At 54.1% G+C, this 20236-nt stretch overlaps 2 protein-coding genes across 10 annotated transcripts in view; both read right to left on the minus strand.

The window, feature by feature from the left end:
• MINK1 (misshapen like kinase 1) overlaps nt 1–3468 on the minus strand; it is a 48610-nt gene extending 45142 nt beyond the window's left edge. For all 5 annotated transcript variants that reach the window (XM_081219257.1, XM_081219258.1, XM_081219256.1 and 2 more), the window contains exon 1: nt 3170–3468. In XM_081219257.1, the coding sequence (XP_081075383.1) occupies nt 3170–3226 (57 nt within the window). In that variant the 5' untranslated portion in view covers nt 3227–3468. The remainder of the gene's footprint in view (nt 1–3169) is intronic.
• A 4719-nt stretch (nt 3469–8187) lies between these two features.
• On the minus strand, nt 8188–20200 carry PLD2 (phospholipase D2). 5 transcript variants are annotated; one of them, XM_081218076.1, is made up of 25 exons: nt 20124–20200; nt 19354–19463; nt 19137–19267; nt 18889–19031; nt 18342–18447; nt 18184–18249; nt 18004–18062; nt 17764–17856; nt 17519–17671; nt 16759–16908; nt 13964–14047; nt 13743–13821; nt 12865–12975; nt 12514–12684; nt 12004–12130; nt 11711–11829; nt 11507–11620; nt 11262–11366; nt 10951–11039; nt 10731–10844; nt 10504–10553; nt 10104–10238; nt 9718–9871; nt 9220–9334; nt 8188–8968 (listed from the first exon to the last, which is right to left on the minus strand). In XM_081218076.1, exons 2-25 carry the CDS (start codon nt 19460–19462, stop codon nt 8744–8746), a joined length of 2802 nt encoding a protein of 933 aa, XP_081074202.1. In that variant the 5' UTR covers nt 19463; nt 20124–20200; the 3' UTR covers nt 8188–8743. The 5 variants fall into 5 exon arrangements, with proteins under 5 accessions (XP_081074202.1, XP_081074201.1, XP_081074203.1 ...); XM_081218075.1 differs by lacking the exon at nt 20124–20200 and adding an exon at nt 20003–20056; XM_081218077.1 differs by lacking the exon at nt 20124–20200 and adding an exon at nt 19696–19873.
• Nucleotides 20201–20236: the final 36 nt, after the last annotated feature.

A 20236-nucleotide genomic window follows, 5' to 3' on the forward strand; every position in this document is an offset into this window, starting at 1 on the left:
AGCCTGTGCTCCGCGACAAAGAGAAGCCACCTCAATGAGAAGCCCGCGCACTGCAAAGAGCAGCCCCCGCTCCTCACAACTAGAGAAAGCCTGCGCGCAGCAACAAAGACCCCATGCAGCCAAAAAACCAAAAAAACAAAACAACAACAACAACAAAAACAATAAGGGCGATCATATAGTCACGACGTGCCAGGAACTGAACTAAGTACTTAATATGCAGTATTTCACTTAATCCTCAGCAACTCTGAGTTCAGTACCGTCACCACTATATACAGATGGGCAAACGGAGCCTTAGAGAGGTAAGGCTCTTTGCAGACTCTGCAGCAAACTAGGGAAGAAGGGGGAGAAAGGCCAAGGTTACACAGTAAGTGAGAAAGCAGGGACTTGAACTCAGGAACACAACCCCATGCTACTGGGCTGGCGGACAAACAGAGCCTCAGAGAGGTCAAGCGTGCCTGTGGTCACAGTGTGGTAGGTCCACCTGCCCCTCCACACATGGCTAAGAGATAATGCAATTCAATCTTCCCTAATATCAGACTATTACTCTCATCACCAGCTGGAAGACAAGCCCTATCTTGAAATAAGAGGAGAAAGACAACTTGGGCTCTTTGACGCCACCTAATAAATGCTGAATATGTTCCTCTCCCATCCCCTCCCCAGGCCCCCAACACGAGATGATGTAGGTACAGGGAAACACGCTTTTCTGCTAATTCTCCAGGTTGCCATTTCTCACTGGAAAACAGACAGAAACAGAACAGGAGATGACTGAGAGGGCTTCTCAACAGTGCCACAGGGGATCTCCGAGGTGGGGTGGAGGGGACAGGCTCTGAGCAAAGGCCGGCAGCAAGGAGAAAGCAGGGCTTCTGCAGCCCCATTTCAAAGAAAGCACTCCCTCCAGCCCTGGAGTACTGGGGTGGTAGTGGGGGAAGGGCAATGCTTTCTTAAGCATCATGGGGCAGGAAAGACACACGCACTGGGCGCAGGTCACAGGCTCTCTTGATGAAGGGAGAGGAGAATAAAACAGGAGGCGACTGAGGAAAGAGGCTAACATTGCCTCAAGTAGAGAATTCCAGAAGGGAAATACCAAATCCAAGGTCAGATGGTGTTTGCAGAATTGCTGGAAATCCCAGGTTGAGGGTCCAGGCCAAACTACCAGAAGAGGCTAAAGGGAAAGAGAAGCCCAAGGAGAGTCCCACAAGGTTTAAACCAAAGGTCATGGTTTGGACCCACCTTCTTTTTTATTATATTTAAGTCACCACAGCACAGGAACCTGTAGCCAGAGTTAATCAACAACCAAGGTGGGAAGGGAAGATGGGGGCTCATCCTAAAGACAAGCTCATTAAGGGGAGCCTGGATTTCCATCTTGTATCCCAGCTGGCTTAACTTGAGAATTGCAGTTTAAACTAATCTTAACAATCTCCCTCCTGGGCTTCCCTGGTGACGCAGTGGTTAAGAATCCACCTGACAATGCAGAGGACACGGGTTCGAGCCCTGGTCCAGGAAGATCCCACATGCCGCGGAGCAACTAAGCCCATGCACCACAACTACTGAGCCTGCGCTCTAGAGCCCGTGAGCCACAACTACTGAGCCCGCGTGCCACAACTACTGAAGCCCACACGCCTAGAGCCCGTGTTCCACAACAAGAGAATGAGAAGACCACAATGAGAAGCCCGCGCACCAAAACGAAGAGTAGCCCCTGCTCGCCGCAACTAGAGAAAGCCCGCGAATCTCCCTCCTAAAGCCTTCAGACCCTCTTGCCACCCACCCCCCCCACACACAAACACAGTGACAGAGAGAGAGAGAAATCAGTGCTCCGTCTCCCTCCTCAGCAACTTATCACCTTATCTCCAGCAAGTCAGGTCTCCTAGCCCAACACTGCACCAAACAAATTATGACCTGAATGGCAAGAAAAACTGTGTCACCCAGAGAAACCCAATTAACGACATGACTCTGCTCTCTTAATTCCCCTCTCCCTTCCAGTCATATCCGGGGCACCTGTGTGGCTGACCGCCTTTTCCCACTACTGGCCATGTTCCCTGGCTAACTCAAAAGCCAGAAGACGATTTCAGCAGGGGCCTCCAGAGCAGCTAACCCAGAGATGGGAAATCTTGCTCACCCCAACACCCTGACCTGTTGAGAAAGCCGGAAGGACACAGGACAAAAACACCCACTGGGGGACAGGCGGGAGTCTTCACCTTGAAATCACTCAGTTGCCCCTTAAGCCAGGGCTCCCTGCTGAAGAAAAACACATAAATGCTGCTGAAAGCCCCCAAATGAGAGCATGCAAGAGCCCCAGGAGGGAAAACGAATATTTCGAAGAAATTCCTGCTGCAGTTGTTTCCTCTGATCCCTTTCCGAATGAACCCCTCCCTGGAGAAATCTCCATCGCCTCCCCCTCCCTCCAGCGAAACCATGAATACCCAGGCTTTTCCAAACCACATGCTGCATGTGTTTGTGTGTGTACAGACATATAAACAACCTCTTCCCAGCCCAGGCCAGAGTTTCTGAAGACAAGAAACGCGTCCCCTCCTCCCCCAGTGCACTTGTCTTTCCTCCCAGCCCCACGCTGCTGCAGAGTTGGTAATGTAATATGCGGGGACCCTGAGACCGGAAATGCCTGGTTCTGGACTGCTGCACTTGAAACGCCAAGGCACGGGGAGAGCTGAGCAGGGGATGAGGGCGGCGGTAGGAGGTGTGCGGCGGAGAGGGGAGGCTGAAGTGCCTGCCGACCGGGAAGAGATGCAATTCAGGGCTGGGCGAGGAGGAGAAAGGGTGATGAGGGGGAGGCTGGCAAGGCAGGGGCAAAGTCAAAATTCGAGGAGCCGAAAAAGAGGAGGGGGAGGAAGAAGATCTAAGTAAGAGCAAGGGGGGAAAGAGGCCTCAAAGCATGTCAGGGGCCAGGGAGGGGCATCACGGTAAAGATTCTGCAGGCTCAGAACCAGAGGATGACCCTCAAACACCTGGGAGGAAGGGGATACGGAACCTGAGTAAAGGTAGAGGAGGAGGGAAGAATGGGGGCGGGGCACCCCAGGGCGGGGACCAAACTGGCTCCCAGAATCTGCAGCGCGTGGAGAGCGGAGGGGAGCGGAGGGCGGAGGCCTGGCAGCAGCGGGCGCCCGGAAGGGGGCGGGGGTCGCCGCGGGGCTAGGCTGGGGGGCAGCGCGCTCACCCGCAGGGCGGACAGGTCGATGTCGTCCAGGCTGCGGGCGGGGGCTGGGTCGCCCATGGCCTCCGCCGGGAACGGGGCCCCGGGGCCGCTCACGCTCCGGCTCGGTTATTCCGCTGCCGCCGTCGCCGCTTCTCCCCCATCGGGGGATCCCGGGGGCGGACTCCACCGCGCCTCCCGCGGAGAACCGGGAGGGGGAAGGCCGGCGGGAAGACCGACCCACCGACTGACAGGCGATATCGCCCCAGAGCCCGCAACCCGAGCCTCCCGACTCTCCCGCGCAGGCGCAGAATGGCCGAGCACCGGGGAGGGTGGAAGAGGGAACGTGACGCGAGCGCGCCGGGTTCCCCCTCCCCCTCGGCGCCGACACCTGCGCGCAGGCGCAGGAGAGAGAGCGAAAGGCGCGCGCGAGGACTGAGCGACCGCGCGAGCCTGGCGTGAAAGAAGTGGGCGGTGGCCGGGGCTGCCGGGGAGCGCGCCCACCAGCTGGTGCGCGTGCGCACACGCGTTTCCTTCTCTCCCCGTATTTTTTGCCCTTTCTCTCCCCCGTTTCCTTCTGAGCTCTCCTTTGACGACGCCTTTCCTTCCCTTTCCCTCCTCTTTCGTGTGCCCAGCTGCCAATCAAGCCACCCACCTCTCTATTTGCGGGGGGAGGGGGGCGGGACCCAACACCCTCTATTACTAGGGGAGTTGTTATGGTAACTCCCCACGCGAGGGCTGGGTGGCCTCTAGATAGGATGGGCCTGTCCACCCACCTAATTGCCATGGCAACAGTGGAGCCGCTGAGGGAGGGGCCTGTTCGTGAGAACTTGGCTGGAGAAACCACCTGGGGGATGGGGAGTGGAGAAGAGCGCTGGCTGCCTCAGGAATGCCCCTGACCCCCTTCCCCGGCTGCAGCGGGGAGGATTGAGAAGGGGATCTCAGATCTCAGGATAGGGAATCCTACCGCAGACCTTTGTCTCTGCACCTCTAGTTCTGTACATAGGAACTGTTTCAACAATTATTCATTGACTGATCCCTGGAGCTGTGCGAGGGGGAGGGGTGGCAAGGGGAGGTGGAAGGGAGGAGGAGGGATCTATGTCTAGCCCCTTCAAATCTTGCCTGGGTCACCTAAGGTCTGGTCATGTTGGCATAGCACCCCCAGCCATTAGCCTCACTGGAGGCTGGGTAATGCTATATAAAGAACAAGGGGTCATGTTCTGCCACTGACATGCTGTGTGACCTTGAACAAGTTGCTTTGCTTCTCTGGGCCTTTCTTTCATTGTGAATTTGAAAGAAAGAGAAGGCCGTTTGATCTTTGAGATCACTTCCAGCAATGATGGTATCTCCAAAAGACCCCACTGTCAGCCTTAATGTAAACATCACTTAGAAGAGTTTGAATGAAAAGTCCTTGGAAAGAGGCAGAAGGGCTTCCCTGGTGGCGCAGTGGTTGAGAGTCCGCCTGCCGATGCAGGGGACGCGGGTTCGTGCCCCGGTCCGGGAGGATCCCACATGCCGCGGAGCGGCTGGGCCCGCGAGCCATGGCTGCTGGGCCTGCGCGTCCGGAGCCTGTGCTCCGCAACGGGAGAGGCCACAGCGGTGAGAGGCCCGTGTACCACAAAAAAAAAAAAGAAAGAGGCAGACATCCTCCTTTCTGGACCCTTCTTCTTTGCACATTCCGATGCATATCCAGTCTTGCTCCTCTCCCCGCCCCCCCCCATCACGCCCAGTTTACCTTGCTGTTGTCCTTGTCCAAGCCATAATCATCACCTACCTCCAATACTCTTATTAGCCTCCTACTTGGTCTTCTTGACTGACCTCCTTAGGTCAATTCTCTATGCTCAGAGTGCATGATTTTTCTAAATCTCAAATCTGATGTCAATCTTCTGTTTAAGATCCTTCACTAGCTCCCCACTGTCTTTGGAGCCTCAAGTGTGGCAACCATGACCCTTCAAGATTCTGCCTGCTTCTCCTGCCCTGTTTTTCAGTACTCCACCATTCAACCTCACATGTTCTAGCCATATGGAAATCCTCTACACGCAGTTCCCAGAACTCAAAAGACCCTCCTCAACCATTTCTTCTCCCCCAGAATATTCTGACCATGCCCATTCTCACTGACTTTTGCTTTGTCCTTCATGTCTAAATCACCTCCTCCATGAAGACTTCCTTGACCTCCTGAGACTGAGTTTGGCTCTCCTGTTTTAGCTACCTGGCTTAAACCCATGGTAACATTTAACACTTTGAATTGTAAATGTTGAATCTCCTTAAAGGCAAGAATTTTGTCAGCCTTGTTCAACACAGGGCCTGGCACCCACTAGAGGTTCAGTAACATGCAAGTGAATGAAGGCCTCTGTGTCTGGGTAGGCACTGTGAAATATAGTAACTCAAGGACAAGAGCATGGGATAGTAGGAAAAAACACAGTGCTTGTGCAAGTCAATAATCTCTCAGGCTCAATTCTATCATCTGTAAAACAGATAATAACAGGAAGGTTAGGATAAAATAAAATTAGGTATGTGAAGCACTTGATATATTCAAGGTCCTCAGTAAATTTACTAATGCCTGACTCAGGCAGTGTTTAATAAAGACATGCTGAATCAAAGAATGAGCAAATTAAGATCACAGAGGTAGGACAGATGGCCACCCAAACCTCAAGAGGCAGTCTAACCTGGGGGGTGGGGAGGATAGAGAAACAAGATTGGCCCTGTGCTGATAATTATGGAAGCTGGAGTATTGATGTGTGGGTACCTGAGGTTTCATCAGTCTATTCTCTACTTTTATGTATATATGAAATTGTCCATAATAACTTTAAAAGAGACAATGTGGTAGAGGAAGCCCTGGATCAGGCATCAAGAAAAGTTAAACTATTAAAAATAAGACAGGGCTTCCCTGGTGGCGCAGTGGTTGAGAGTCCGCCTGCCGATGCAGGGGACACGGGTTCGTGCCCCGGTCTGGGAAGATCCCACATGCCGCAGAGCGGCTAGGCCCGTGAGCCATGGCTGCTGAGCCTGCGCATCCGGAGCCTGTGCTCTGCAAGGGGAGAGGCCACAACAGTGAGAGGCCCGCCTACCGCAAAAAAAAAAAAAAAAAAAAAAATAAGACAAATTTTGGGGCTTCCCTGGTGGCGCAGTGGTTGGGAATCCTCCTGCCAGTTCAGGGGACACGGGTTCCTGCGCTCTGGGGCCCATGCTCCTCAACGGGAGAGGCCGCCGCGATGGGAAACCTGCGCACCGCAGCTGGAGGAGGCCCGCGCGCAGCGGGGAAGACCCAACGCAGACAAAAATAAATAAATAGATAAAAATAAGACAAATTTTGGATCCCTGGGGGTTGGACATTCTGCACAGACCCAATCACCCTCAGGGCCTCCCACCCACCTTGGGAGGCTGGATTCATTCTCTTCACCCTGGGTCTAGAGGCAACTCTTCTGATTACAGGCCCACTGCTATTTTTCCCTACACTGTGCGGGCCTCCATTCAAGAAACTCCAGGACCAATGAGTGGGGAGCAGATAGACCAGCAGACAGTATGAAGCAGAAGCCCACCTACCCCTGGCCCAGCCCTGGGGCAGCTGCTGCCTCCACTCCACTCCACAGTTAATGAGGTAATGGTCCCCTAGGGAAAGAGGCCCTTAGTGCTGACAATGAGGCTAATTAGCAGAACGCCAATTAGTACCTGGGGACTGGCTATACATGGGAGGGGGAATTTCTTGTGTGGAAGTGGCTTCTTCGGAGGAACGGAGGGCTGGACTCAAAGGAGAGGATGGGAGCAAGGCCACAGTATCCCCTCTCTCCACGCCATCATCCACAAGCACACCCCTCCTCCAGGAAGGCCTCCTAAACTGCTCACTCTATTCCCCTCTGTTTCTTCCTGCTCCTGTGGTCAATTCTGAGATTGGGGAGTGAGGCTGGGGGAACAAAGGGCAAGATCCAGGACTATGCTAAACTTTTTTCTAATTGCAAAATATTTCAGATATACAAAAAGATATGGAAAAATATATATAAAGTTCATATCACACCACCCAGCTTAAGAAATAAAAGTCACCAATTCACTCAAAGAGCTCTCTCTGTATACCCGTTATCTTAACCTTTTCTCTCCACCTGCCGTGGGAGGTAACCCTCCTCAGTCCAGTGTGAACTACATTCTCTTGCAGACTACACCATCTATTTTCTCTCTTCCCTCTGGAGCAGTGCCAACCAATAAAACTCTGTGCAATGACGGAAATGGTCTATACCTGCACCATCCAATATGCTAGCCACTAGACACGAGTGGCTCCTGAGCACTTGAAACATGGCTGCTACGAGTGAGGAACTAAATCTTTACCTATTTCTAATTGTAATTAATTTAAATGTAAATAGCCAAATGTGGCTGGTGGCTACTGTACTGGACACTGAGGCTCCAGGACATACGTGCCTGTCCCACGAGGGTGGGGACTTTGTTGTACTCACTGCTGTGAGTTTAGAATGGTGTCTGGCAAAGAGCAGGTACTCAATAAATATCTAAGTCAATAACTGAATCTTTACAGCAAGCCAGTTATTAAGTATTATTCCCATTTCCCAGTTGGGATCACTGAGGCCCAGAGAAGTGATGTGACTTGAGAAGCTCACCAAGGTAGTAAGTGACAAGTCCAGGATTTGGGCCCAGTTCTTCCTGACCTCAAGCCTATACCCTTATCCACTCCCAGGGGTTTCGCTAAGCCTCTCCCCTTGCAGTCACTTGAGGAACAAGAGGCAGCCCCTCTGGGCCCTTCTTTGGGCGCCTCCCTCACCTGAAGCTGCACCATCAGCTCCACTGTCCTCCAGGAGTCCTGGTTTGGCCCCACCCTTCTTTTACCCAGGCATCCCTGTGTGAACACCTGGTCTTCCCAGCACCTACTGACAGTGCTCCCGAAGCCACAGACAAGCGGAGCGGAGATGAAGTCACAGAAAGAAGAAACCAGTGGTGTGGAGAGAGGATGAAGGGGCCTGTGGTGCTGTGTGTAGGCCTGCGGGGGCAGCTGAGACAAGCACTCAGTTCAGCCAAGGAAGAGGCAAGGACCTTTTCTAGGCTTTTATTTATGAAATGCTTATTGAACTGATACAAAGTTAGTGTCTGTCATTAGCTGGTGGAGGGGGTTAGTGTGCATCCCCCCACCCCCGTCCCCTCACCACCATGGGCACTGAAGCCGGGAGTGGCTCCATCCTTCCCTCCACCTTGGCTGTAATGAACTGGGAAAGGCCCTGGGGCAGGGAGGGGGTTCAAGGGCAGGAAGACTAAGGGAGAGATGGGAAGGCCCAGGGCAGAATCTGGTCCTCCTGGAGTAGGAGGCTGGCCCCAGGCATCCTGGCAGGAGTTTTGCTTCTCCTTTGTAGCAGTGGTTTGAACTGGGCAGCGAGGAGGATGAACTTCTCTGGACCCTCTTCTGTCTCCCCAGCCCGGGCTTGAGAGTGTCCTCTTTGGCTACTTCTCAAGAAAGGGTCCTCTATGACTTCTCTAGTCCCCTCCGGGGATGCCTGCCTCCCCCAGGTCTCAGAGGCACTGCCCTCGGTCCTCGGGGTGAGGGGGCAGGGAGCCAGATGAGTTAGAGCCCAGCGGCTGGTGACCTCTCCCGGGCTGGAGCCACAGCTATGTCCACACTTCTAGGGGTATCACGCCCTCCTTGCTACCCAGGGGGGGCAACAAAGACTCATCCTCCAGGAACTTGAGAGGGAAGTGGACCAGGTGGCCCTGGACCTGGGTGAGTTCAGACCGGGCCAAGGGAGGGCTGACCGTGGCCAGCGGCTCCACGGCCACATACTCCCGGAGTACCCGCAGGGAGCGAGTGGCGTTGGACGGCAGGCAGCGGAAGATCTGTGGGCGAGGGGCATGGAAGCCAATAAGGCTTGGGGAGACTGCCCGAGTGTCCAAGCCCAACTAGGCTAGACGCCCCCATGCCCACCATATCCCTCTACACTGACCCTGAGCCACTGAATCCCATGATGTCCCCAGACTCTTATCCTCTTATGAGGATGGCTGTGCAGGGGCTCCTCTCTATCCCACCCTAGACAGGATTATCCATGAACTTCCCCCTGCCAGCACCCCTGCCCACCCCCCTTGCCCACCTGCTCATAGATATTGGCATTGCTCTCAGCTGTGTCTTGCCACGACTGGAAGAAGTCATCACAGACAGGGTCTCGGAGATCCAGGTCCGGCCGGGCATCTGCCCCAAGAATCACGCTGCGGGAGAAAGGGGTCCCAGCAGGGCCAGATTAAGATCCTTTGAAAGCCCGAATAGCAGAAAATTATAATGTGCCTACCTAGGTATTTCAAAATAGAAGCAATGTTAAACAGTAAAATAAGTGTAAACGAGTCCAACAGAGCTTTAATTTGTCTCTACTTTGGCGACTATTTTAATGCTTTAAAAGATATACCAAATTACTTTTGAAATATTTGTTTCTCATTTTTTTGGTATCCCTGCTTTGCCGGTACCTTAAACTGGATGAGTCTGCCTCTTGGGAAACCCAGTACTACCTCTAAGCAATCCTCACACTTGCTCAAAAGGCAGACCCTCCCCCTTTCCGCCTCTCCCACCACGCTGTAGCACCCCACCCCGGCCCTACCTGAAGCAGTGTTTCCGCAAACTCAAGGCAAACCTGCCCGCCTGATATTCCACACCATTCATGAGGGATGCCTCCATCTCTGTGTCCTCGATCAGCACAGCCAGCTCACTGTCCCGCTTCCCCAGTAAACTCCGGTCATTGATGTTTGCAGAGCCTGGGTGGGGGGGTGCGGTGCAGGACACACTGCGTCCTCCTGAGCCCAGGAGACCCCATCACCTCTACCCAAGAACCAGCCTGGGGGCAACACGCCTTCTTTGGCCTCCATCCCCAGTTGGGCCTCAGCTGCAGTCTCCATCACCCACCTCCATCCCGTTGCCCCTGGCTGGGCCCTGCTCCACTTCTCCCCACCCTCCTCTTGTTGCTGGGGGCCGAGATCCAGCACTGACCAATGATGACTGTCCGGTCATCTGCAATGAGCATCTTGCTGTGGATGTAGATGAGCTCTGAGACCAGGTGCCTACCCAGCTCTCCATGTGTGCGAAGCCCACAGATGGAAATATAGTCCCGCCATGCTGTCCCCACTGTGAGTAAGAGATGGGGGGAAGGGGAGTGAGGTGAGAGGTACTCTCCATGTGCAGACAGAGCCCTGTCCCATCTACCTCCTCACTTCAGAAGCCCTGGTCTATATACTTCTCTCTGCAGTATCAGGCCACCTGCGGGCTCAGGCAGTAGCCCCAGAAGCATGCAGGAGTGATAGCCTCCTTCCCTCCATCCCTGGGGCTCCAGTCCCTCAATCGCCCCCTCCCCGGGGGTCCAGGGCTTGAACCCCCAGCTCCCAGCACTCACTGACTGCTTTGAGGCGATGTAGAATTGAATATTCCCCACGACACAGAGTCCTGAGGGAAGAGAATGGGTGAGGGAGGTGGAGACTGGGGAGGAGATGGGGGATGTCAGGAGAGAGATGGACCTCAAAAGTCCAGCAAGAAGGGATCAGGACGGAGTCAGGATGGAGGCATAGGTAGGATGGGGCCATGGAGAGGCAGAGTCTGGCTGAGGGGAGCGCCGGGGGTCACCTGTAAGTGAAGTGCAGAATGGCCTGGATGGAGTTACCACCACCTGTGGAGATGTCCCCCTCGAACCCAGGGAGCAGGGGCAAAAGCATGTAGACTCGGAAGCACTGCCCCTGTCTGGAGAGGGGTGGAGTCAGAGGTGTGACCTCTCCCCCAAGCCCCACCCATCCAGTTGGGCTTAAACCACACCCACAATCCTCACACTCTGGCTGGTCCATCTTACTTGTGGGCCTTCAGGATTCTGTCCACAATCTCATCGCCCACCTTGTTCAGCACCGTCCGCCCATCTGAGCAGCTAATGAAGAATTGATTCTGGGGCAGGGACCAATGACAGACATCAGCAGTCCGGCCCCAGCCCCTGCCCTCAGCTCCCCACTGCCATCCCCACCCCCAGGCTCCAGGCCCTGGCCCCAGGCTTCTGCATTTCTCCAGGCCCAGCTATGCCAGTCCTCAACGACTGATGCCACTGACATCCTAAGTCTCTCCCCTGGGATGTCCCCTCTGTTATCTGCCCCACCCTCACCCCGGTCAGACCTCAATGTAGAGGAAGTGCTGGCTCTCCCTGATGGTGTGCAGGTAGGCATTGAGGATGGAGTTCTCCAAGGTCCCCGCTGACCAGCGGTCCACTGACCGCAAGACCTGGGGGGGACGGCGAATATGATGTGGCCCCTGAGCCCGGGAGAGGAGGGATCTGGCGGGGGCTTTCAGGTCAGGGAAAGTGGGCCGGGGCATTGGGCTGAAGGGAGGGAGGCGAGGGCAGGCTGAAGTCGGAGCCTCACCTGCACGGTGGCGCACTGCACTCCCGGGAGCATGAAAGGGAGCTGGTTTGCAGTGCTGGTGGACTTGGGCAGCAGGTAGGGGTACATGGGTATCTTGTACTTGGCCTTGGTGGTCTGAGGAAGAGGGATGGCAGAGTCAGAGGGAGGTGATGAGCCGTCCCAAGCTCCCTCCTGCCCTCCAGCCTCACAGGAGGGATTGAGCACCTTGGTGAAATTCCAGCGCTGGATGAAGTGCCGGGCAAGGTCCCTGGCGGGTGAGCCATGGACCACCACCCCGACGTCACGCCATGGCATCCGGGGTGTGGTCTCCCTGTCAATGAAATCTGGGGGTCCCAGGAGAGTCAGGGGAGAGGTCAGGGACGGTCTCTTGGGGACACTTGGGGCGGGGAGGAGGAGGGTGCATTACCCTTGACCCAGTTCATCCCATCCTCAGTCCCAGCCCTGCCTTCTGCCCCTGCTCCCAGCTCTCACGGGCTTTGGAGGAAGGGGACTCCTACCCTCAAAAGGCCGATCCAGCTGGACCCAGTCCTTAGTGTTAAGATTGCTGTAGTCCTTGCCCAGCCAGAAGAGTTGGTTGTGAGAGAGGTCTGGTGCAGCTGGAGGGTCTGAGCATGAGGTAGGAGGCTGTAGGGGGAACACACCCAAGCCAGGGGCAAGGAGAGGTCATGGGGCCATACAGAGCCAGGCCAAAGAGAAGAAAGGAGCACTGGAAGACTGGGAGACAGAGAGACACACAGAGTAAGAATGAAGCAGAGAGAGTTTGATTCCCCGGTCCTCCCCTTCAGATGCATTTGAAATCCCTAGAGGAATGGGGGGAGGGGTGGGTAACGGACATGGGGAGGGGACTGGGTCATAGTATATTCAAAGCAGGTTCTTGGGGTCCCAGAAAGGCCAAGGAACCCTGAGTGTGGGCTTGGAATGACTGGAGGGGAAGGCTGGAGCCGGGAAGTGGTGTGGATTTAGGCTAGCTGAGTTTGGAGGAGCTCAGGAAGGCCTTGGGGGGTTACCTGGGGGGAAGCTGACTCAGAGGAGTCCCCAAGGTCAGTCAGTCTGTAGTGCAGGTCATCCCAGCGGCCATAGGCGAGGTCCAGCCCCCCCAAGAAGGCCACTACTTGGTCCACCACCAGGAGCTTCTCATGATGGGCCCACAGAGTCACCTGGTCTGGGTGGCGCATCACCTAGAACAGGTGTGGGGGAGTTCAGGAGAGTGAGCTTAGGTGGGAGAAGAAAGAGGAGGCATTGGGGGAGAGAATGGAAAGACGGAAGGATGAAATGTTCAAGGAAAGGGAGGGTTGAGGGGATGGGAAAGTGTGGTGAGGAGGGCTGCAGGGAAGGGGTCTCTGAGTCCTGAGAGTCACCTTTATGTTGGGATGCAGTAGCATCAGAACCTTCTTGCTATAGCCACTGTTGATGTTCAAGGCCAACTCCACTTCCTTAAACAGCAGTATGGACACCCGGACACCCTCCTCCTGGTGGTCAGTGAGGGAATCAGATCCTAATGCCTCCCTCGGAATGACCCCTTCCCACCCTCCCAAACCCTTCCCCATGCTCAGGATTCCTGTATATTCCTCCTCCCTGCGTGGAGATCCTCAAAGCTCTGCCACTTACACCCTGCTTTGATGCTTACAGCAAACCTAGATTGAACATCATCTATCTGCTCACCCATCCACACATCTACCCGCCTACCCAGCATTATCTATCCACCCATTTTCCCCAAAATTTACTCATCCCCTTATGTACCATCTATCATTCATCCATCTACCTACCCACTCTCCTACTGACCCACCTTCCCAACCTCATATCCTTCTATCTATCTCCCTTTCCATCATCTACCCACCCACTCTCCATCATCCACATATCTTCCCTCCCACCCATCAACATCTATGGATGCTCCCAACATAGCAGACACTATGCCTTGTATTGGAACCAGTGATATTAATCAGCCCAGGGAGAGAGACAGCCATGTCCACCCTGCAGTAACACAACAGAGTGTAATGGATACTGGGAGGAAAGTCTATACCAGGTAGAGGAAGGGCAAGAACAGGGAGGTGTCAGTTCTCCTCAGGGAAGGGGAGGCGGCAATGTTTGCCAGACACTAAGCCAGGATGGGCATATTTCCTCCTCCTCAAGTTTCAGATTCCCTGCCTTCCCCCATGCTACAGTCCCTTCTAACCAATCTCCACCCACAGGCCACCCCGCCACCATACCTCCCCTCCAGCCCAACCACTCCCCTCACCGCCTTCTTCTTGAGCATAATGTCCAGTCTCCAGTCATCTGAATGGGCCGGACGCTTCAGGTAAATCTCAGGACTCAACCTGGGATTCAGGGCAGCGGGTAAGGGCAAGCTAAGTTCCCGACAACAGTCACTCCTCCCCTTCCACTCCTTTTCTGACCCATAAGCTGATCTGTTGCAGGCCCTATCCTACCGCTTCTTGCTCAGGCTTTTTCCCCACTTACCACCAGTCTGTGATGAAAATCTCTTCTTGAGCTCGCAGGATGGCATCAGCTGCAGCAGCAAAGTAACCTGCCCCATTCACAAACCTGGGGGGAGGCCAAGCCAAGGAGGTCAGGGGAGTCAGAAGCCAGAAAGCTCTGGAGAGTGAAGACCGGAGGACAGTCATGGGTCAGAGGTGACATTAGGGTCAAAGACCAAGAGTGATCAGAGAGGTCAGACAGAAGCAGATATATCAAAGTGGGATAAATTTGCCAGTACGAGCTAAATAAAAGTACAAACTACAAAAGACACAGCAAACCAAAGAAAGTGACTAAAGATTGGGAAGATTAATACATCACATATAAAGAGTTCCAACATATCAATAACAAAAAGACATATAGGCCAACTGAACAAAGAATAAGAACTGATATGGGAATCTCCTGGCCGTCCAGCAGTTAGGACTCTGTGCTTTCACTGCGGAGGGCACGGGTTTGGCCCCTGGTTGGGGAACAGGGTCCCACAAGCCACACGGCACGGCCAAAAAAAAAAAAAAAGAGAGAACTGAGAGTTCACAGGGGGAAAATGGCTAATCATAGATGAAAAGATGTTCAACTTCATCACTAAACAAGGAAATTGATATTAAAATGAATAACACTTTTTAAATTCACTAGATTGGCAAAAATTAAAATTGCAGGTTACATTCAATATTAGCATATGGGGAAGTGAGTATTCTCATAGTTTGTGAGAATATACATTGGTTTTATAGCTTTTTTAGAGGACAGTTTGGTAGTATCTATCAGAATATTAAATCCACATACCCCCGATATCATTAAATGCACTTTGTAATTCTATATCTAGGAAGACATCCTATTAAGTGCTTAACCAAAGATTATGTTCATTGCAGTATCGTTTATAAGACTGAAAGTGGGAAATAATGTAAATGCCTAATCTCTAACACGTGTTAAGTGAAAAAAATAAAACAAAGAAGAGAGTGCATGATCTAATTTACATTAAAACAAAAAGTAACATATATGCTAAGCACATGAAAATATGCAGGAAAAGATCTGGGAGGATAAATATCAAACTATCACCAGGCATGCTTCTGGGGAGAAAAATGGGATTTGGGGGAGGGGGTGTAGACAAGAACTAAGGGCCAGGGGGTAAAGGCTTGTGCAATGAACTTTAATTTTTTTACTTAATATGTTTCCGTATTGTTAGACTTTGAATAACTAACAGTCCTGTTTGATGGTGAAGAGCAGGGTCTTGACCCAAACTACCTGGATTTGAATCCTGGTTCCACTGTTTACAAGGTGTGTGACCTTGACAAGTTACTTAACTTCTCCTTGCCTCAGTTTTCTCACCTGTAAAGTGGATATAACAACTGTACCTGCTTCACGGGGCTGTTGTAAGTTCATAAACATAAAACACTCAGAATGGTTTCTGGCACACACTAAGAGCTACATAAGTATTAGCTATGATCAGTTCTTATGTTAAAAAATAAATCTCAGGCTTCCCTGGTGGCGCAGTGGTTGGGAATCCTCCTGCCTATTCAGGGCACACGGGTTCGAGCCCTGGTCCGGGAAGATCCCACATGCCGCAGAGCAACTAAGCCCGTGCGCCACAACTACAGACCTTGCGCTCTAGAGCCCGTGAGCCACAACTACTGAGCCCGTGTGCCACAACTACTGAAGCCTGTGCGCCTAGAGTCCGTGCTCCGCAACAAGAGAAGCCACCGCAATGAGAAGCCTGCGCACCGCAACGAAGAGTAGCCCCCGCTCGCTGCGACTAGAGAAAGTGCTATAGCGCAGCAACAAAGACCCAACACAGCGAAAAATAAATACAAATAAAATAAATAAATTTTTTAAATAAATAAATAAATAAATCTCTATCCCACCCCTCTAGGTCGTCACAAAGCATCGAGCTGATCTCCCTGTAGGGAGGGTGGGAGGGAGGCTCAAGAGGGAGGGGATATGGGGTTATATGTATACATATAGCTGATTCACTTTGTTGTACAGCAGAAACTAACACAACATTGTAAAGCAATTATACTCCAATAAAAAAAATCTCAACACCACCTCCAAGAAAAATTCTTTCCATGACTCCTCTCTGCCTATGATAAAGGTTAACCCCCTCAGCTTAGCGGGAGAGGCACTGATCAGACCCTGCGACCCCCAGACTCTTTACTGACCACTGCTCCTCACACTGCAACAATAGTCAGTCTTTGTGGTTCCCAAACACGCTGGGCTATTTCTAGCTTCTCTGCACGGACTGCCCTTCTCCATTTTCTTTATCTTGCTAAGGTTAACCTCAGGGTTACTGCCTTCTAGAAGCCAGTCCTGACATCCTACGCTGGGGCAGATGCCCCTCCTCTGTGCTTGGTACCCTATATCTACCACCAGCGTGGCAAACTCCCATTGTTTCGTGACTGAATCACCTACTGAGTCTTATCCCTGCCACTGGACCTGGCACATAGTGGGTGCTCAGAAAATGTTTATTAAATGGACGAATAAATCAGAGACATTTGAGATCACTGAGAACAGAGAGGGTCAGTGTGGTGAAAGGAGGTTAAAAAGGTCACAGGAGGTCGGAGAGGTCGGGGTCAGAGATTACCCAGTTTGGGGTTCAGAAAGATCAAAGGGGAATCAGAGGGATCAGCATGATTAAAGAGGTCAGGGGGTCAGGGAGATTTGAGAAGTCAAAGGGGGAGGTTATTGAGGTCAGAAGGGGTCAGAGGAGATAAAGAGGATCAAGGGCTCAGAGAACATCAAGGAGGTCGAAAAGGCCACTGACAATTTCAGAAAGGATGTCAGTGTCTCACCACCGGGCCAGGGTCCCAGGCCGAGGTGGAGCGTAGCTTTCGTGCCGGTGCAGCTGTACAAAGTCTCTGCCCGGGCCCTGGGCCAGCTCAGTGATCTCCTGGGCCCACCACCGTGCCTGCCGATAGCTGCTGCACTTGAGAATCAAGGACCTGGACGGGAACAATGGGTGGACCACAATCCTCACCCTCCACACCTCTGGCCTGGCCCAGAAACCTCCCCTTTAGCTATCACCTCTTTCCTACCTCTTCCCTTAGTCCCTACTTGACTTCACAGGGACAGGGAGCGTATCTGCCTTATTCACAGTTGGGTCCTTGGCACCTAGTATTGTGCCAGCCACTTAAGTTTGTTTTTTGGTTTTTTTTTTTTTTTTTGGCCATGCTGCACTGCATGTGGGGTCTTAGTTCCATGACCAGGGATCAAACCTGTGCCCCTTGAAGTGGAAGCATGGCATCTTAACCACTGGACCGCCAGGGGAGTCCCTTAAATTTGTTGAATGAATAAATGAATGAATGGAGTGCCCTATCTTTTGCACCAAAAGTCCTTCCCCCAGGCTTATACTCAACTCTCTTTCTCTGGGCCCAGCCTCTAAGAGCAGCCCCAAGCATCTGACTAGAACAGTTCTCTGGTTCCAAATCATGGCCGGCTCCAGGGAGGTGGGAACGCCTTCCTTTCTTCCATGGTCTCTTCCACTTAACTCCCCTTAGGGCCCCAGGCTGGCTCTTCACTCACCAGATGTCTGTCCACACCAGGGAGGCTTACCTGTGGGAGGTGTCGATCCGGACCCCGTACCGTGCCTCTGTGCTCCTTTTCCCCACCTGTACCTCGAAGCCAGGGTCGAAGAGCTGAACAAATGTGATGGTGCCGGTCTCGAGGCACATGTACAGCAGGAAGGAGTCCTTCACCACCAGCCACCTGGAGTGGAAGGGCTCTGACCATGCCTCCATGCCCCTGGGATCTCCTTCCTCACCCCCACCCACTGCCCAGCGGCTCTGCTCAGGCCTCACCGCTTGGACCAGCGATAACACACTTGGTCTCGGCCACAGCAGGTGAGGCCAGGAACACGGTGGCCACTTGAGCGTTTCCGGATCACCCCCTCCCTGTGGGGAAAACCAGGAAGAGATGTTGGATGAGGCTGGATGAGGGATCCAGACCTCCAGCCCACTGTGCACTGCTCTTTCCCTATTCTCAGCCAGGGAGAGATCCAGATGTTGGCAGATGGCGGGTGAGGGGTGTCAGACACTCACAGTCCTTTGGATCCAAGGTCTGGGATAAAGGACAGCTGACTGACTTCCAGAAACTCTGTCTGCAGAGGAAGAAAAAGGCTCAGAGGAGAGACTGATTTTCAGCCCCTCACACTCTATCGACCCTGGTCCTCTGCCCCCTGCTCCATCTCAAGAGACCTGGCACCAGCCTCTTGACCTTACCATGGCATGGTAGTTGCGATAGAAAGACATGGTCAGGAGGCGGTTGAGGTAATTCTCCAGGTATTTCTGAAGTAGGGATGGGAAAGAGAGAGAGACAGATGGGACCAGAACCATTTGCACCCAAACACCTTCCCAGAGGACCTGGTGTCCGGTCCCACCTGTTTGCTGGATGCATGTCTGGCGGAGCCCTCAGGACCTGCTCGGGGTAGAGAGGGCATCTCTCTGTTGTTTGCCTCTTGGTCTGGAGAATAGGCAACGGCAAAGCTGTGGAAGGGATGGGGGAAGGTCAATAGGAGGATGGGAGGCTGGGTGCCTGGATTCCTGAAGCACTGGAGGTGGGGTCTTGGAAGAGGCGAGGGGACCTCGAGGCTGGCAGAAGGAATGCCCCCTACCCTGAGGATGGAGACAGAAAAAGGTGGGAGGCTGCCAAGGGTACTTTGGGCATCCAGCCCTGCTGAGATACTGGCCCAGAACCATGGACAGGGAGAGCTGAGCAGGGAAGGTTTCCTGGTAACCGGGGTCAGAGGAGCAGGCCCAGTGGCCAGAGGTGGGGGAGGAAAGCAGCTGGGGGAGGAAAGGCTGTGGTCTGGGGATGAGACAGACAGAAAGCATCAATGGGGGCTGGGGCAGTGACATCCCATGCTGCCCCGCGGTGAGGGGGCACCTGCCCTTCACAGGAGGCAGTCTTGTCCTTGTCCCCCTCACCGAGCCAGAGGGAGCAGACTCATCAAGACTTTGTGTCTCAGGAGGTCCCGATGCAATTCCTGGAAATGACGGAACTTCTTCTTGGTTGTCCAGGTAAAGTCACCGTGAGTCAAGCGGACAGAATACAGAATGCAGGTGCCCACCTGGGGGAGTGAGGAACTGACTGAATGGATGTTCCCTGGTTGGGTGGCAGCCCCCGCTCTGGCCAGCCCTCCCCTTAGCCCCCTCCCTGGTGCCAGTCCAGCCACCTTGGATCCACTGGTGTATCTTTCAGTGCCCACCACCTGGGCTATGACGGGAACCCCAGGGGCAAACACCAAGGGGTGAATTTTCAGAGGCTGGAGGTCGTAGATGGCCAGAAAGGGGTGCATCCGGTCAGCTGACAGGAGAGAAAGTGGAAGAATGTGGACTCCAGGAGGTCTCAGCACCCCCCCTCCTCTCCCTGAGGGCGTCCTCCCTGTGTACCTGGGTCCTCTCCCTCCTTCAGAGTGTCCACCTCATCGGGCTCCATCTGTAACTGGCTGGAGTCCAGGTCACCCCCAGAGGGGAAGAGGCTCTCGGAGATCGCCGCCATCCTAGGAATATGGGGAGGCTTCAGGAAGGTTACCTGCTTTGCAGAACCCTGCCCCCCATCACACCCCACGGTCTTCCATATCCCACAGGTCCCCCGCTCCCCCCCCCACCTGGCTCCCGCTGGCCCCCACTCTCTCTGATTATGGCGCATCGGCCTGCAACGCCCTGCCAACCCGCCTCTAATCTCCATCCCTTATTTCGATCCTTCCCGCATCCAGAATGCCTGAGTCCCACCTCCCGTCCCGTAACCAGGGTGCCGAGGAACACCCGGCCAGGCCCGGATGGCCCCGAAGTGGGGCAGAGAAGAAGCCACGGGAGGGGCCCCGGGGGTTGCCAGGGGTCCCGAGCCACCGGGGCTCCAGCCAGGCCAAGCCAGCTGGAAGAAGGGGTCCAGGCGGGAATGAGGAAGTTACGCATTCCCCGCCCGGGAGGGAAACCCCGAAATCTGAGCATGAGGCTGAGTCAGGAGGACCCGCAGCCCAAGCTCATTCCCGTCCCCGGCCGATTTCCTCGGCCCGGCATCTCCGCGGCTCCCCCTCACCCGGGCAGCCCGAGCCGGCGGCAGCGCAGCAGAGTCAGAGCGGGAGCCCACACCCCAGAGGGCCAGGGCGGGGCGGGCGCTCAGGGCCTGCCCTTGGGGGCGGGACGGCCCCCGGCCTCACCTCCTCGGGATTCTCGTCGGTCCTGTCCCGCCCCCGCCGCCCTCGGCCTGCCCTTGCAGTCCTGCGTGCGGCCTGGGCGCTGGGGCCGCCCTCGGCTCTGCGGGACAGCGCTA

The sequence above is a fragment of the Mesoplodon bidens genome, assembly GCF_964165515.1.
Source record: "Mesoplodon bidens genome assembly, chromosome: 19".
Taxonomy (NCBI): Eukaryota; Metazoa; Chordata; class Mammalia; order Artiodactyla; family Ziphiidae; genus Mesoplodon; species Mesoplodon bidens.

Coding starts and splice junctions, on each gene's coding strand:
- PLD2 (XM_081218076.1), bottom strand. CDS start 19,462: ATGGCGGCGATCTCCGAGAGCCTCTTCCCCTCTGGGGGTGACCTGGAC. Junction 13,822..13,963: donor ATTTTCATCACAGACTGGTG/GTAAGTGGGGAA, acceptor CCTGAATCCCAG/GTTGAGTCCTGAGATTTACC. Junction 10,554..10,730: donor ATTCTGCACTTCACTTACAG/GTGACCCCCGGC, acceptor CTCTTCCCTCAG/GACTCTGTGTCGTGGGGAAT.